Here is a 17,480-nt window from a genome sequence, read left to right as displayed (position 1 = left end):
ATTCACCCTTAAGTCCTACAACTCTGCGCTCAGCCTGGCAAAACAAGTCTATTTCTCCTCCCTCGTGTCATCTCACACATCCAACCCCAGAAAACTGTTCTCAACCTTTAACTCCCTTCTACGTCCGCCTGCCCCCCCGCCCACTACCAACCTCACTGCTCAAATTATTGCTGATCACTTCAAAAATAAAATTGACACCATTAGAAAAGAGATCTGCACCTCGCACCCCGCAAACCCAGCGATCCTACCCACCCCTTCTATTAACAAAAAACATAATTTATGCTTACCTGATAAATTCCTTTCTTCTGTTGTGTGATCAGTCCACGGGTCATCATTACTTCTGGGATATAACTCCTCCCCAACAGGAAATGCAAGAGGATTCACCCAGCAGAGCTGCATATAGCTCCTCCCCTCTACGTCAGTCCCAGTCATTCGACCAAGAATCAACGAGAAAGGAGTAACCAAGGGTGAAGTGGTGACTGGAGTATAATTTAAAAGATATTTACCTGCCTTAAAACAGGGCGGGCCGTGGACTGATCACACAACAGAAGAAAGGAATTTATAAGGTAAGCATAAATTATGTTTTCTTCTGTTATGTGTGATCAGTCCACGGGTCATCATTACTTCTGGGATACCAATACCAAAGCAAAAGTACACGGATGACGGGAGGGATAGGCAGGCTCATTATATAGAAGGAACCACTGCCTGAAGAACCTTTCTCCCAAAAATAGCCTCCGAAGAAGCAAAAGTGTCAAATTTGTAAAATTTGGAAAAAGTATGAAGCGAAGACCAAGTTGCAGCCTTGCAAATCTGTTCAACAGAGGCCTCATTCTTAAAGGCCCAAGTGGAAGCCACAGCTCTAGTGGAGTGAGCTGTAATTCTTTCAGGAGGCTGCTGACCAGCAGTCTCATAAGCTAAACGTATTATGCTACGAAGCCAAAAAGAGAGAGAGGTAGCAGAAGCTTTTTGACCTCTCCTCTGTCCAGAATAAACGACAAACAGGGAAGAAGTTTGGCGAAAATCTTTAGTTGCCTGCAAGTAGAACTTGAGGGCACGAACTACATCCAGATTGTGTAGAAGACGTTCCTTCTTTGAAGAAGGATTTGGACACAAGGATGGAACAACAATCTCTTGATTGATATTCCTGTTAGTGACTACCTTAGGTAAGAACCCAGGTTTAGTACGCAGAACTACCTTGTCTGAGTGAAAAATCAGATAAGGAGAATCACAATGTAAGGCTGATAATTCAGAGACTCTTCGAGCCGAGGAAATAGCCATTAAAAACAGAACTTTCCAAGATAACAATTTTATATCAATGGAATGAAGGGGTTCAAACGGAACACCCTGTAAAACGTTAAGAACTAAGTTTAAACTCCATGGCGGAGCAACAGCTTTAAACACAGGCTTGATCCTGGCTAAAGCCTGACAAAAAGCCTGGACGTCTGGATTCTCTGACAGACGCCTGTGTAACAAGATGGACAGAGCTGAAATCTGTCCCTTTAATGAACTAGCTGATAAACCCTTTTCTAACCCTTCTTGTAGAAAAGACAATATCCTAGGGATCCTAACCTTACTCCAGGAGTAATGTTTGGATTCGCACCAGTATAGGTATTTACGCCATATTTTATGGTAAATCTTTCTGGTAACAGGCTTCCTAGCCTGTATCAGGGTATCAATAACCGACTCAGAAAAACCACGTTTTGATAAAATCAAACGTTCAATTTCCAAGCAGTCAGCTTCAGAGAAGTTAGATTTTGATGTTTGAATGGACCCTGTATCAGAAGGTCCTGTCTTAGAGGTAGAGACCAAGGCGGACAGGATGACATGTCCACTAGATCTGCATACCAAGTCCTGCGTGGCCATGCAGGCGCTATTAGAATCACTGATGCTCTTTCCTGTTTGATTTTGGCAATCAATCGAGGAAGCAGCGGGAAGGGTGGAAACACATAAGCCATCCCGAAGTTCCAAGGTGCTGTCAAAGCATCTATCAGAACCGCTCCCGGATCCCTGGATCTGGACCCGTAGCGAGGAACTTTGGCGTTCTGGCGAGACGCCATGAGATCTATCTCTGGTTTGCCCCAACGTCGAAGTATTTGGGCAAAGACCTCCGGATGAAGTTCCCACTCCCCCGGATGAAAAGTCTGGCGACTCAAGAAATCCGCCTCCCAGTTCTCCACTCCCGGGATGTGGATTGCTGACAGGTGGCAAGAGTGAGACTCTGCCCAGCGAATTATCTTTGATACTTCCACCATTGCTAGGGAGCTTCTTGTCCCTCCCTGATGGTTGATGTAAGCTACAGTCGTGATGTTGTCCGACTGAAACCTGATGAACCCCCGAGTTGTTAATTGGGGCCAAGCCAGAAGGGCATTGAGAACTGCTCTCAATTCCAGAATGTTTATTGGAAGGAGACTCTCCTCCTGATTCCATAGTCCCTGAGCCTTCAGAGAATTCCAGACAGCGCCCCAACCTAGAAGGCTGGCGTCTGTTGTTACAATTGTCCAGTCTGGCCTGCTGAATGGCATCCCCCTGGACAGGTGTGGCCGATGAAGCCACCATAGAAGAGAATTCCTGGTCTCTTGATTCAGATTCAGAGTAGGGGACAAATCTGAGTAATCCCCATTCCACTGACTTAGCATGCATAATTGCAGAGGTCTGAGGTGTAGGCGTGCAAAAGGTACTATGTCCATTGCCGCTACCATTAAGCCGATCACCTCCATGCATTGAGCTACTGACGGGTGTTGAATGGAATGAAGGACACGGCATGCATTTTGAAGCTTTGTTAACCTGTCCTCTGTCAGGTAAATCTTCATTTCTACAGAATCTATAAGAGTCCCCAAGAATGGAACTCTTGTGAGAGGAAAAAGAGAACTCTTCTTTTCGTTCACTTTCCATCCATGCGACCTTAGAAATGCCAGAACTAACTCTGTATGAGACTTGGCAGTTTGAAAGCTTGAAGCTTGTATTAGAATGTCGTCTAGGTATGGAGCTACCGAAATCCCTCGCGGTCTTAGTACCGCCAGAAGGGCACCCAGAACCTTTGTGAAGATTCTTGGAGCCGTAGCCAATCCGAATGGAAGAGCTACAAACTGGTAGTGCCTGTCTAAGAAGGCAAACCTTAGATACCGGTGATGATCTTTGTGGATCGGTATGTGAAGGTAAGCATCCTTTAAATCCACTGTGGTCATGTACTGACCCTCTTGGATCATGGGTAAGATTGTCCGAATAGTTTCCATTTTGAACGATGGAACTCTTAGGAATTTGTTTAGAATCTTTAAATCTAAGATTGGCCTGAAAGTTCCCTCTTTTTTGGGAACCACAAACAGGTTTGAGTAGAACCCTTGTCCTTGTTCCGACCGCGGAACCGGATGGATCACTCCCATTATTAACAGATCTTGTACGCAGCGTAGAAACGCTTCTTTCTTTATCTGGTTTGTTGACAACCTTGACAGATGAAATCTCCCTCTTGGGGGAGATAATTTGAAGTCTAGAAGGTATCCCTGAGATATGATCTCTAGTGCCCAGGGATCCTGAACATCTCTTGCCCAGGCCTGGGCGAAGAGAGAGAGTCTGCCCCCCACTAGATCCAGTCCCGGATCGGGGGCTCTCGGTTCATGCTGTCTTTGGGGGCAGCAGCAGGTTTCCTGGCCTGCTTGCTCTTGTTCCAGGACTGGTTAGGCTTCCAGCCTTGCCTGTAACGAGCAACAGCTCCTTCCTGTTTTGGTGCAGTGGAGGTTGATGCTGCTCCTGTTTTGAAGTTCCGAAAGGGACGAAAATTAGACTGTCTAGCCTTAGCTTTGGCTTTGTCTTGAGGTAGGGCGTGGCCCTTACCTCCTGTAATGTCAGCGATAATTTCTTTCAAACCGGGCCCAAATAAAGACTGCCCCTTGAAAGGTATATTAAGTAATTTGGACTTAGAAGTAACATCAGCTGACCAGGATTTTAGCCACAGCGCCCTACGTGCCTGTATGGCGAATCCTGAGTTCTTAGCCGTAAGTTTGGTTAAATGTACTACGGCCTCCGAAATGAAGGAATTAGCTAGTTTAAGGACTCTAAGCCTGTCCGTAATGTCGTCTAGCGTAGATGAACTAAGGTTCTCTTCAAGCGACTCAATCCAAAATGCTGCCGCAGCCGTAATCGGCGCGATACATGCAAGGGGTTGTAATATAAAACCTTGTTGAACAAACATTTTCTTAAGGTAACCCTCTAATTTTTTATCCATTGGATCTGAGAAAGCACAGCTATCCTCCACCGGGATAGTGGTACGCTTAGCTAAAGTAGAAACTGCTCCCTCCACCTTGGGGACCGTTTGCCATAAGTCCCGAGTGGTGGCGTCTATTGGAAACATCTTTCTAAATATTGGAGGGGGTGAGAACGGCACACCGGGTCTATCCCACTCCTTAGTAACAATTTCAGTTAGTCTCTTAGGTATAGGAAAAACGTCAGTACTCGCCGGTACCGCAAAGTATTTATCCAACCTACACAGTTTCTCTGGTATTGCAACGGTGTTACAATCGTTGAGAGCTGCTAAGACCTCCCCTAGTAATACACGGAGGTTCTCCAATTTAAATTTAAAATTTGAAATATCTGAATCCAATCTGTTTGGATCAGAACCGTCACCCACAGAATGAAGCTCTCCGTCCTCATGCTCTGCAAGCTGTGACGCAGTATCAGACATGGCCCTAGCATTGTCAGCGCACTCTGTTCTCACCCCAGAGTGATCACGCTTGCCTCTTAGTTCTGGTAATTTAGACAAAACTTCAGTCATAACAGTAGCCATATCTTGTAATGTTATCTGTAATGGCCGCCCAGATGTACTAGGCGCCAAAATATCACGCACCTCCCGGGCGGGAGATGCAGGTACTGCCGCGTGAGGCGAGTTAGTCGGCATAACTCTCCCCTCGCAGTTTGGTGAAATTTGTTCACATTGTACAGATTGACTTTTATTTAAAGTAGCATCAATACAGTTAGTACATAAATTTCTATTGGGCTCCACCTTGGCATTGGAACAAATGACACAGATATCTTCCTCTGAGTCAGACATGTTTAACACACTAGCAAAAAAACTTACAACTTGGTTATAATCTTTTTTAGCAAAAAACGTACTGTGCCTCAAAGAGGTACTAACGATTAAATGACAGTTGAAATAATGAACTGAAAAACAGTTATAGCATCAAACTTTAAAACAAAACAACTTTTAGCAGAGGTTTGTTCCCATTAGTAAAATGACAATAATTAAATCTGACATAAAAAATACAAAGCAACGTTTTTATTCACAGTCACTATAAGAATTCTCACAGCTCTGCTGAGAGATTTTACCTCCCTTCAAAGAAGTTTGAAGACCCCTGAGATCTATCAGAGATGAACCGGATCATGCAGGAAATATAAAAGTAACTGACTGGAATTTTTTGATGCGTAGCAAAGAGCGCCAAAAACGGCCCCTCCCTCTCCCACACAGCAGTGAAGAGAAACGAAACTGTCATAATTAAAGCAAAAAAACTGCCAAGTGGAAAATAATGCCCAAATATTTATTCACACAGTACCTCAGCAATGTAAACGATTCTACATTCCAGCAAAAACGTTTAACATGATAAATAGTTATTAAAAGGATTAGTGACCTTTAACAGAGTAGTTCCGGTGAAATACCATCCCCAGAATACTGAAGTGTATACATACATGTCATTTTAACGGTATGGCAGGATTTTCTCATCAATTCCATTCAGAAAATAAAAACTGCTACATACCTCAATGCAGATTCATCTGCCCGCTGTCCCCTGATCTGAAGCCTTTACCTCCCTCAGATGGCCGAGAACAGCAATATGATCTTAACTACTCCGGTTAAAATCATAGTAAAAAACTCTGACAGATTCTTCCTCAAACTCTGCCAGAGAAGTAATAACACGCTCCGGTGCTATTGTAAAATAACAAACTTTTGATTGAAGTCATAAAAACTAAGTATAATCACCATAGTCCTCTCACACATCCTATCTAGTCGTTGGGTGCAAGAGAATGACTGGGACTGACGTAGAGGGGAGGAGCTATATGCAGCTCTGCTGGGTGAATCCTCTTGCATTTCCTGTTGGGGAGGAGTTATATCCCAGAAGTAATGATGACCCGTGGACTGATCACACATAACAGAAGAAATATATGCTATTTCCCTCCTGTAACAGAGGAAGAAGTCTCTGCACTCCTATCCTCGGCTCATCTCACAACCTGCCCACTTGACCCTATTCCTTCACGACTTTATTCCCCCTCTCTCTGCTTCACTAACCCCTACCCTAACTCATCTCTTTAACCAATCCCTCACTGCTGGCACATTTCCTGACACATTCAAGCATGCGTCAATCATACCAATCCTAAAAAAGCCCTCGCTTGACCCCTCCATGCCTTCTAACTATTGACCGGTCTCCTTACTTCCCTTTGCTTCAAAATTATTGGAACGACTAGTCTATAATCGGCTAACTCAATTTCTCACAACTAACTCCTTACTTGATCCACTACAATCTGGTTTCCGCCCTAAACACTCAACAGATACTGCTCTTGCTAAAGTAACAAATGACCTGTTATCAGCCAAAGCAAAAGGCCATTACTCATTACTAATTCTTCTTGACCTGCCCGCAGCTTTTGACACAGTTGACCATCCTCTCCTCCTAAAAATACTACATTCATTTGGCATCCGAGACACAGCCCTCTCCTGGTTTGCATCATATCTTTCAAACCGCTCGTTTTCAGTTTCCTTTAACAACATATCTTGTGATCCTATGCCTCTCTCAGTTGGAGTACCACAAGGCTCTGTCTTGGGTCCCTTGGTTTTCTCTTTATACATCCTGCCTTGGAAAACTTATAGCCTCCTTTGGATTCCAGTACCACCTATATGCTGATGATACCCAAATCTATCTTTCCTCTCCTGATATCGCTCCCTCTTTACTCAACGAGATTTCTGACTGCCTCTCTGCAATTTTCTCTTGGATGTCTTCACACTACCTCCAACTCAATCTGTCCAAAACTGAGCTGCTTCTTATTCCCCCGTCTTCGAGACATCCGACACCTGACATTTCTCTGATGGTTGGAGACTCTATTCTCAACACCTCACCCCAGGTCCGCTGCCTTGGGGTCACACTAGACTCAGAAGTCACATTCAACCCACATATACAAACGCTTACCAAATCCTGCCGTTCACACCTACACAACATTTCCAGAATTTGTCCCTTCCTTACTCAAAATACTACAAAAATACTTATTCATTCCCTCATCCTGTCACGCATTGATTATTGCAATCTACTCTTAAATGGCCTTCCAAAACACCGCCTCTCCTCCCTCCAATCTATTATGAATGCTTCTGCTAGACTCATCCACCTAAGTCGACGATCTACATCAGCTGCTCCGCTCTGCCAGTCTCTACACTGGCTCCCCATACACTCCAGAATACAATTTAAAGTATTAGCCCTAACCTACAAAGCACTCAACAGTCTAACTCCCAACTATATTTCCTCTCTCATCGTGAAATACTCCCCATCCCGTCCTCTTCGATCAACCTCTGACCTACGTCTCTACACTCCTGTTATCTCTACATCCCACTCCTGCCTCCAAGACTTTGCACGTGCTGCTCCTGTCCTCTGGAACTCTCTACCCCGCTCCATCAAACTGTCTCCAACCTTGTATAGCTTCAGAAGATCCTTGAAAACCCACCTATTCAGAGAGGCTTACCATCTCTCCTCCATCCCGCATCCGAACCAAGCTAATACATGTACATGAACTGCCTGACTCACTGCTGCAAATACAACCGATGTAACAAGCTACCCCAACCTTATGTCTCTGCACCCTAAACCTATAGACTGTGAGCTCTCCGGAGCAGGGCCCTCTTCCTCCTGTGCTAGATTTGTTTAGTCTTGTTATGTTTTGTATTGTATCACAAATCTTTGTCATTGTATACCCCTATCATTGTACCCAGCGCTACTGAATTTGGCGGCGCTATACAAATAAATGATAATAATAATAATAATCTCATATATTAGTTTCACCTTTTAAGTTGCATTAGTGAAATAAATTAACTTTTGCACAATATTCTAATTTTTCGAGTTTCACCTGTACACTTTTGGTATGTGTTCAGAAAACATGGGGGATTTTTATTTTTAAATTTTTGTTTTTCTTCCCACCACTACATGCTCAAGAATTTGCTGTAAAACTAGTAAAAGCTAAATTACAAAATAATTATTACTATTATTAATATTATCATCATGTATCTGTATAGTGACGCAAAATTCCATAGTGCTGGGTGCAGTGATAGGGGTATACAATGACAAAGACTTGTGATAAGACACAAAAAACTTGGACTAAACAAATCTAGTACAGGAGGAAGAGGGCTCTGCTTCGAAGAGCTTATATTCCACAGGTTTAGGGTACAGAGTCATAAGATTTGGGGTAACTTGTCCCATGGATTGTAGTTGCAGCAGTGAGTCAAGGCAGTTCAAGATTTATTTTGGGGAGGATGGAAAACAGTGGAGAGAGATGGTAAGCCTCTCTGAATAGGTGGGTTTTTACAAGGTTGGAGGCAGTTTGATGGAGAGGGTTAAAGAGTTCCAGAGGACAGGAGCAGCACATGAGAAGAGGTAATAGAGATAATAGGAGTAAAGAGATGTAGGTCAGAGCTTGTATTGAAGAGTACGGGGTTGAGGAGCATTTGGAAATGAGAGAGGAAATATAGGCCTAGTTTCCATTGAGGTGGTAAAGTTTGGAAACTAGTGCTGATAGAAAAAGTATCCATAAACTTTAATAGAGATAAATGTTTTTACCACTTTTTTTTACAAACTTTACCACCTTAATGGAAACTAGGCCATATTTGGGAGTGAGGCTTTTGTGTGCTTTATAGGTTAGGGTTAATACTTTGAATTCTATTCTAGAGTGTATGGGGAGCCAGTGTAGACACTGGCAAAGCAAAGCAGCTGATGTAGATCAGCAACTTAGGTTGACGAATTTAGCTGAATCATTTGTCACGGATACCAGACTGCCAGGGCCACCCCCACCTCCCTACTGCCTGACTCTTCACTTATCACACCAGTTTTGGCCTTTTCATTGCTTACGGAATTGCCCAGTCTCTTCCTATTGCTTGTTTTGTGGTTTGTACATCCTCATGGAAGAGCTAATCTATGACCGCCTTACCCCTCTCCGGCTGGCCGGGCTCCTGGAACTGCCGGCCGCACTGGATACCCGCTAACCTTTAACCCAGGTCACTCCAACGGCCCCTTGCCCCAGAGCTCCACTCTTTTGGGGATTGGTAGCCCCTAGGGAGGACCAGAGGTGGGGTGATTGCCGGAAAGGAGCTCCCTTGGGAACCGGGGGGTTTGGACACCCCCACCTCCTTATCATTGCCAGGCTTTTGAATGACACCCTGGAAGTGCTGCCCCTCCCCCGGGATCATCCCGAAACTGTGACCTAGGTACTGTGGGGCTCTATGGGACTGTGGCTCCTATGGAGGCTCCGGACTGTCTGGAGGGGCGGGAAATTTAGGGGTCAGATAAGACCCTTTTGTCTGTTTATAAGCAGAGTGTGTTTCACAATAAAGCAGGTCTTGTTTTACCTGAATACTGGTCTTGTCTGGTTATTTTGGTGAACTCTGGCTATAATCACTTTCCAGTAAGAAAAAATGGTTAAGCACATCTAATAAAAGCATATGTTTTTAAATGCACATATTGTGTAGTGCTGCCAAAGTGACCAAAATGTATATAATAATAAGAGCAGGTATTGGTGCACCTCAAGACACGAGACCACAAATTATTTAATAATTTGTGGTCTCATGTGTCTTGAGGTGCGCCAATACCTGCTCTTATTATTATATACATTTTGGTCACTTTGGCAGCACTCCACAATATGTGCATTTAAAAACATATGCTTTTATTAGATGTGCTTAACTATTTTTTCTTACTGATTTATCACTGGGGAAACTGACCAAAGCCCTTTTGGTTTAAAGCACTCCACCCAGTTCAGGTGTGTTCCAGACACAGATATTTAACTGTGTGTATATAAAGCCAGAAAACCTCATCCCATGCAGTCTGGATGAGAGGTATAATATTGGAATGTTATTTTGGTATATTAGAATTGTATTGGCTAACTTCATAGTGTTAAGAGGTGTTGAGATGGCAATTTTTTGCAGCATTGGGAAACAAGTTTGAAGTATGTGTAATAACATGTAGCCAGGAAGCCTCATCCCATGCAGTCTGGATGAGAGATTGGAAATTGTATTTTGATATATTAGAATTGTATTCTTGAGCTTAGCTTGGCTAAAATTTTAGAGTTAGGACCAGTCTTTTATGGGACACCTTGAAAGTGGTGACTGGCTTAAGCAGAATATGGCCATATTGTGTGACTAAGATCCCATCTTTATTTAAATTTTTTTTTAAAAATTATGAAATATTGAGAAGGCAATTTTTGCAGCATTAAGGAAAAAATGGAAAAAAGTTAAAATATGTGAAATAATTTGTGGTCTCATGTGTCTTGAGGTGCGCCAATACCTGCTCTTATTATTATAATCACTTTCCAGCTATACAGCTGCAGGCTCCAGGGAGGAAGCAGGACCCTTTTTGCAGAGCTACTTGGATGGGGGAACATTGTAAATTACATTTTTTTGTTTTGTTATGCAGGCTTATCACATGGTGTAGATTTGTGGACTGTTAGCTATGGGGTTAAGAAAACATATTTATGTTTGATATAGGTGTACTCAGTAGACATGGGACATGTAAGGTTAAAAAAAGCTAAGAAATCTTTTAGTAAAATGTCAAATTCCTTAAAGGGACAGTATACACTCATTTTCATATAACTGCATGTAATAGACAATACTATAAAGAATAAGATGCACAGATACTGATATAAAAATACAGTATAAAACCGTTTAAAAACTTACTTAGAAGCTCTCAGTTTAGCTCTGTTGAAAAGGTAGCTGGAAAGCCCACTGCAAGTGGCAAATAAGACCCCCCCCCCTCCCCCTTCTTTTGCATATGAAAAGACCCTTTACACAAACAGGAGCAAGCTGGAGAAGGTAGCTGACAGTATTCACATAAAACTTTGGGGCTTGGTTAGGAGTCTGAAAATCAGAGCAATGTTATTTAAAAATAAGCAAAACTATTTATTTATTAAAAAAAAAAAAACATAATAGGCTATATAAATAGATCATCTACAAAACATTTATGCAAAGAAAAAATGATTGTATAATGTCCCTTTAATGTGCTTAGTTTTAGGAAATATATACATTTATGGGATTAAATAGGATCTGTAGATTAGTTTACCCCTCAGAACTAAAGGATGGTGGTTTTTCAGTTCTGCCATGACGGCACAAGGCAATGACATGTCGGAATTGTGTAGGCTGCGCTTGCCAAATGGTAAAAATTTCGGGAGAATTGGGGTGTTATTTTCTTTACCCTTTATTCTTTATATCTACCTTTTCTAAAATGATACTGAAAATCTAGAACAATGAAGGAATGTCTTAGAAAAAAATACAATGTATTTATAATGTATTTTATTATATACTAGTCCTAAAGCCTCTCTCTCTCTTTTTCTCTTTTTCTCTCTTTTTCTCTCTCTCTTTCTCTCTCTCTCTCTTTTTCTTTCTCTCTCTTTTTCTTTCTCTCTCTCTCTCTCTCTCTCTCAAAAACTTTTAATTAATTTTTTGATTCTCTCATCTGGCTCCTGCCAGATCTTAGTTCACCTTTCCTATACGGACATATTACCATTGCACACATATAGCAACATTATGGATACACTATTCTATACGGCCATTACCATTGCACAGATATACTATGCCAGCGCAGTCTTACTTTTGTTTATACCAGGTTGCCATGGCAACCGGGCAGTTGTACTTTGTATTAAATTTTCCTGCATTCCCGGTCTTTTTTGTAAATAGGGTAGAGCCCCCCAGAAGTTATGACTGCGCAAATGATTTCTATGTTCTACCCCGTACATATTGGGATTACGTTTATGCCTTTTGATTTGCCACGGTTTTCCATAGGGTGCGCGTGCGGCCAAGTTTGTGGATGCGAGGGTGCGCGTGCGGCCAAGTTTGAGGTAAGTGTGTGGGTGCGCGTGCAGGCAAGTTTGTGGGTATAATAGGCTAAGTGTGTGGGTGCGAGGGTGCGCGTGCGGCCAAGTTTGTGGGTTGTGCTGCGGCCAAGTGTGTGGGTAGGTCCTGTCAGCTGTGCGCGTGCGAGGTGTGGTGTCTTCTCAGCTTTTGTGGGTGTGTGGGTTGTGCTGCGGCCAAAAGCTGTGCGCGTGCGAGGTGTCTTCTCAGCTCGGAGGTCAATGTAAGGCCAAGTGTGTTTGTCTCTACTGCGCATGACGGCTTCAGACAAACACACTTGGCCTTTTATAATATAGGATAGTTGTTGTATTTATGGGGATAAATTGAGCATGTGAGTTTTTAAGACCTGATAGTTGTATGTATGAAAATAGCATGCCGAGCAGGCCTATCACAATGGGATTATGAATGCGTACATGTTCGGTATCTGTATGGTCAGAAAACATGGGATAATTTGTAATTTTAAATAATCATAACATGTGGTTGTCTTAGTAACCTACATAGAATATATCTTATGAGATCAGGGATAAACCAACAAAAGGTATGGGAGTACAGTATACTGATTTAAAATACATCACATCTTAAAATGTTTCAGTGTATGACTCACCTATGCAGTTTGCCATGATGCTGGCAGGTAAACTTACATGTTTTGGCCTTCTAAGACAATACTTAAAAAAAAAAAAGTTTGGGATAGTGCACGGGTAACTTTTTCTCGTTTGTAACATGTAGACAATGTCTGCCTTTGCCGTAGCCAATTAAGATTGTGTTCTTACTTTGCAAAGTGATTAGATAACTAACAAACGACCTGTTACAACCAAAGGTTTAAGATTTTTTTTTTTTTAAAAGCTAAGCTGAACACTTCTGCAGTCAGTTTAATTTATAACTAAATCAGTGACAAAAACATGCCCCCCCCCCCCAAGTTACACCTCAAAACTAATTTTAGGTTTTAATGCATATTCCTGTTCATGTCCCTCTCCACAAATAGAGCTGGAGTTGTACATAACATCCAGTGAGCATTAGTAGGATGTATACCAATGTATGTTTTATTAATTTTAATTTAAATTGTAACTGCATTCTCACTCACACTATATTTCAGCTAGTATAAATGCTACTCTTTTATATACATCATAACAAAATGTTTTTAGTGGCACTTAAAGGGACACTGAATCCAAAATTTTTCTTTCATGATTCAGATAGAGCATGCAATTTTAAGCAGCTTTCTAATTTACACCTATTATCAATTTTTATTTGTTCTCTTGCATTCTTTATTTGAAAAAGAAGGCATCTAAGCTATTTTTTGGTTAAGAACCATGGAAAGCACTTGTTTATTGGTGGGTGAATTTATCCACCAATCAGCAAGAACAACCCAGTTTGTTCAACAAAAATGGGCCGGCATCTAAACTTACATTCTTGCATTTCAAATAAAGATACCAAGAGAATGAAGACAATTTGATAATAGGAGTCAATTAGAAAGTTGCTTAAAATTGTATGCTCTATCTGAATCACAAAAGAAAAAAAAAATGGGTGGAAGCATTAAATTGTCAGACATTCATCCAGAAAGACCAGGTCACTTTGAGGGCTGGATAGATGTTAGTATGTATGTTACAATGTATCAATTGCACTCAACCATACAATACAGATTATAATAGAAATGTAGTTTAGATTTTTTGTGTGGAAAAATTGAAGACATGGCTTGCAATGGAAATTGGTCAGACAATAGATTCCTCTTTGATTAGGGGTTGACGGCGTTGGCCATAGTATAACAATAGTCAGTATATAAACCACTGATATTTTCTGCTTAATGGCAAGAAGAATCTGGTTAAGATTTCTAGCAACACCCTTGAATTCTTGAGGCCAATCTCATTCAAATAAACCTCCCCCATCCTCTGATTGGATCATTTATCAGACAGCAGGAAATTTAATTAAAATGTCAAATAATATTGCTTACATTATTTATATAGATGATCAGCACGTCACTTTTTGTCATTCTGAAGATATCAGTATTCACCGTGCACCGTGGTTAAGATACCCGACAACATTTTGTGGAGAAAGAAACCCTCAACCATATAGTTAAAACATACTGAGAAAATTGTTTATTATCTCGTATACCACATCCTACAGAATAAATAAACACAATAATCTATTATCTTATTTTTCAGCTGTGACTTTTTTTTTTTTACCTTTTATTTATTATTAACGTATAAATTAGATAGTTTTATAATTATACCGATAATTTCACTTTGTTCCGATTGCTGCAGGCTTATGGATACTCTACCACTGTGGGCTGCATATTTGTTACCGACTTGGTTGTAAGATATTTACTATAGTAATACGTATTATACAATATGCTCACTGGATGATGTGCTGTATTGTATTATAATTATAAAGAGAAAATAAGTATTTTTATTGTCATGGTTAAAATACCCCAGCGTTTATTCATATTGTGTAGTCTGGTATACAAACAGCAAGTGGTCATTGTTTAATGTATTAACCTTTTTTGTAATTAGCAAACAATTATTTAATGTATACACAAACATTGTGCATTATTTGGCAATTAACAAGAATGAGAAATACATATTTATCTTAGACCCCTGCACATACGCTTTGTTCTTGGCGCCAAAAGAAAATGCAAAGCGCAAGCATTGGAACAAAGACCTTAAAATGGCGTCGGCTTTCCTTTGTTTGGTAAGAAAAACACCTGCAGTACATAGAGTCAACGCTTGATGGCGCTGTTACATTACCAACGTACAATAATTGCGCATGTGCAGTCTATTGTTTCCAACTCGATGCAATATTGTGCCCTAAACGTTTAGGCTGTTACTTTATAGCAATAACGGAGTGACTGAGTTTTAAAAATAAAGCATCGTGGCATATATTACATGAAATACCCAATATAGCAGTATTAACCCCCCATAGCTGCGAGTTGCTTGATAATGCGTTGCACTCCTCGCCCCCTGTTACAGGATTAGGACGCTAACACTTAAGGCTCAGTGAGACTGGATATAACACAAACACACACCAATAAATTCATGAAAACTCGTTTCTGGTTTTTAAAAGCTTTATATAAAAATGAAGTGTATGACAAATGTTTAAAGAACTCTCGTTGCATAAAAACCCTGAGGGTTAAAATATGAACAATCACAGTCATATCACACTAGTTTCTTAAAACAGTACATCAAGCAAAAAAGTTCATACAGCTCTGTTATGGTTGTTGTGGGTGGCTCTTAGAAGAGCCTTTGGGTTGTTTCGGGTCGCTGGTCAGATCATGATCACTTGGCGCTGGTGTACTTAGTGACAGCCTTGGTGCCCTCAGACACTGCGTGCTTGGCTAACTCTCCGGGCAGTAGGAGGCGTACGGCAGTCTGGATCTCTCTGGAAGTGATGGTCGATCTCTTGTTGTAATGAGCCAGGCGAGACGCTTCTCCTGCGATACGTTCAAAGATATCGTTAACGAACGAATTCATAATGCCCATGGCCTTGGAAGATATCCCGGTGTCTGGGTGCACCTGCTTCAACACTTTGTACACATAAATAGCATAACTCTCCTTCCTTGACTTCTTACGCTTTTTACCATCTTTCTTCTGCGTCTTGGTAACCGCTTTCTTAGAGCCTTTCTTTGCGGCTGGCGCGGATTTAGCAGGATCTGGCATGATGCAGTGAGTAGAAAACTTCTCGCAATGCAGACAATCTGTTACGGACCCCTCCCACACCCGCTCTATTTATAAGGTCCATATGCAAATTAAGTCTTCAGCTTTTGTAACAAACTATTGGTCAGAATTCAATACTATCCAAAATATAATAACATTAATTTTAGTCAAAGGATTTGATTGGTGTACATATAATTTGAAATATTATTGGTTAGATCTAAAATGAACCAATCGCACGGAAGACTAGGCCTTTCCCACAGCTATAAATATCACCCCTAGTGGGTGGGGTTTCTTATTCTCTTTGTATTCTTTCTCATCGCATTGCAATGTCTGGACGTGGAAAGCAAGGTGGTAAAGCTCGGGCTAAGGCTAAAACTCGTTCATCTCGGGCAGGCCTCCAATTCCCCGTGGGTCGTGTGCACCGTTTGCTGAGGAAGGGTAATTATGCTGAACGTGTTGGAGCCGGAGCTCCGGTGTACCTGGCAGCAGTACTTGAATATCTGACAGCTGAGATATTGGAGCTGGCTGGAAACGCCGCCCGTGATAACAAAAAGACTCGCATCATCCCCCGCCACTTGCAACTAGCTGTGCGTAACGATGAGGAACTGAACAAGTTGCTAGGTGGTGTCACTATCGCACAGGGAGGTGTGTTGCCCAATATCCAAGCCGTTCTGTTGCCCAAGAAGACCGATAGCCACAAGCCGACCAAGAGCAAGTAAACTACCTGCACTTTCCTTCCCCTAAAAACAAAGGCTCTTCTAAGAGCCACCCACCATTTCATCAAAGAGCTTGACTACTGTTTAAACAAAACAAAAACGTGTAATATGTGAATAAATGTGTAAGATTTTTAATCCGTAGTCTCTTAACGTTTCGTTTTATTGAATTAATATGATGGCATTATAGGAGATTGCATTGTGTTGTACTTATAGATGAACCTCCCAATCCCCCACACGTTAATCAAAATGTATTTTAAGAAATAAAACGTTTTAACGCAATGGAGTGCTGCATACATGCAATCTGAATATATTGGGGATTTGTGACATATTGCAATCGAGTTTTAGATACGGGTAACATGATACACTTAAATGACGGATATTTTTTTTATTTAACACAAAAGCTCCCGTGGCGCAATCTGTTAGTGCGCAATACTTTATATGACAGTAGCTGAGCAATGCCGAGGTTGTGAGTTCAAGCCTCACCTGAAGCAGCATTTTCTTAAACCAGTTTACATTACATTACTAAGCTTGTTTAGGATGTTTAAATACCCGTGAAAACAGGATTCATTTTACATTATAGTTATAGAATGGATATACTATAATACTGGGATAGGCTAAGGTTTTTATAATCCACTAGGGCGATCTGATACATTGATGAATAACGGGTTCACACTACTACGTTTAGTCCTTATCTTGAACCTATAGCAAACGTTTTGTGTCCGGTTGAAATGTTAGAAATTTTTATTTTTGAAATAATTGATTTGTTGTCCGGAAGAAAACATGGTGACACTAGAGGAAGCTACTAGCTGCAGGGCACATCACTGATATCCCAGTGAACTCGCGCTGGATGTGATAAGACATTTCTGTTGGACCACTTTCTTGAGACACCCAATTTAAAAACGTTGGGTAGGTACGATCTCCTGCAGCACGTTGCCACTGATGTGATTTTATTTTATGCCCCGCCCCTTCAGAAAAATAATCTGAAAGGATTTGCAAGCAGTAATGGGTACATTGCCTTACCTGAATTAACCAAACCTATTTTAATATCGCTTTCAG

At 41.3% G+C, this 17,480-nt stretch overlaps 2 protein-coding genes across 2 annotated transcripts; one reads left to right on the top strand and one right to left on the bottom strand.

Annotated features, from left to right (window-relative positions):
- Positions 1–15,101: 15,101 nt before the first annotated feature.
- On the bottom strand, positions 15,102–15,756 carry LOC128663529 (histone H2B). Its single transcript, XM_053717903.1, has one exon. The coding sequence runs from the start codon at positions 15,709–15,711 to the stop codon at positions 15,331–15,333; it is 381 nt and encodes a 126-aa protein (XP_053573878.1). The 5' UTR covers positions 15,712–15,756; the 3' UTR covers positions 15,102–15,330.
- A 252-nt stretch (positions 15,757–16,008) lies between these two features.
- Positions 16,009–16,565, top strand: LOC128663528 (histone H2A type 2-B). The gene has a single exon (XM_053717902.1). The coding sequence runs from the start codon at positions 16,035–16,037 to the stop codon at positions 16,425–16,427; it is 393 nt and encodes a 130-aa protein (XP_053573877.1). The 5' UTR covers positions 16,009–16,034; the 3' UTR covers positions 16,428–16,565.
- The last annotated feature ends 915 nt before the right edge of the window (positions 16,566–17,480 follow it).

Source organism: Bombina bombina, chromosome 6 (assembly GCF_027579735.1).
Source record: "Bombina bombina isolate aBomBom1 chromosome 6, aBomBom1.pri, whole genome shotgun sequence".
NCBI lineage: Eukaryota > Metazoa > Chordata > Amphibia > Anura > Bombinatoridae > Bombina > Bombina bombina.
Note: the sequence above shows the minus strand (reverse complement) of the source record. Positions and strands in the feature narration are given on the sequence as shown.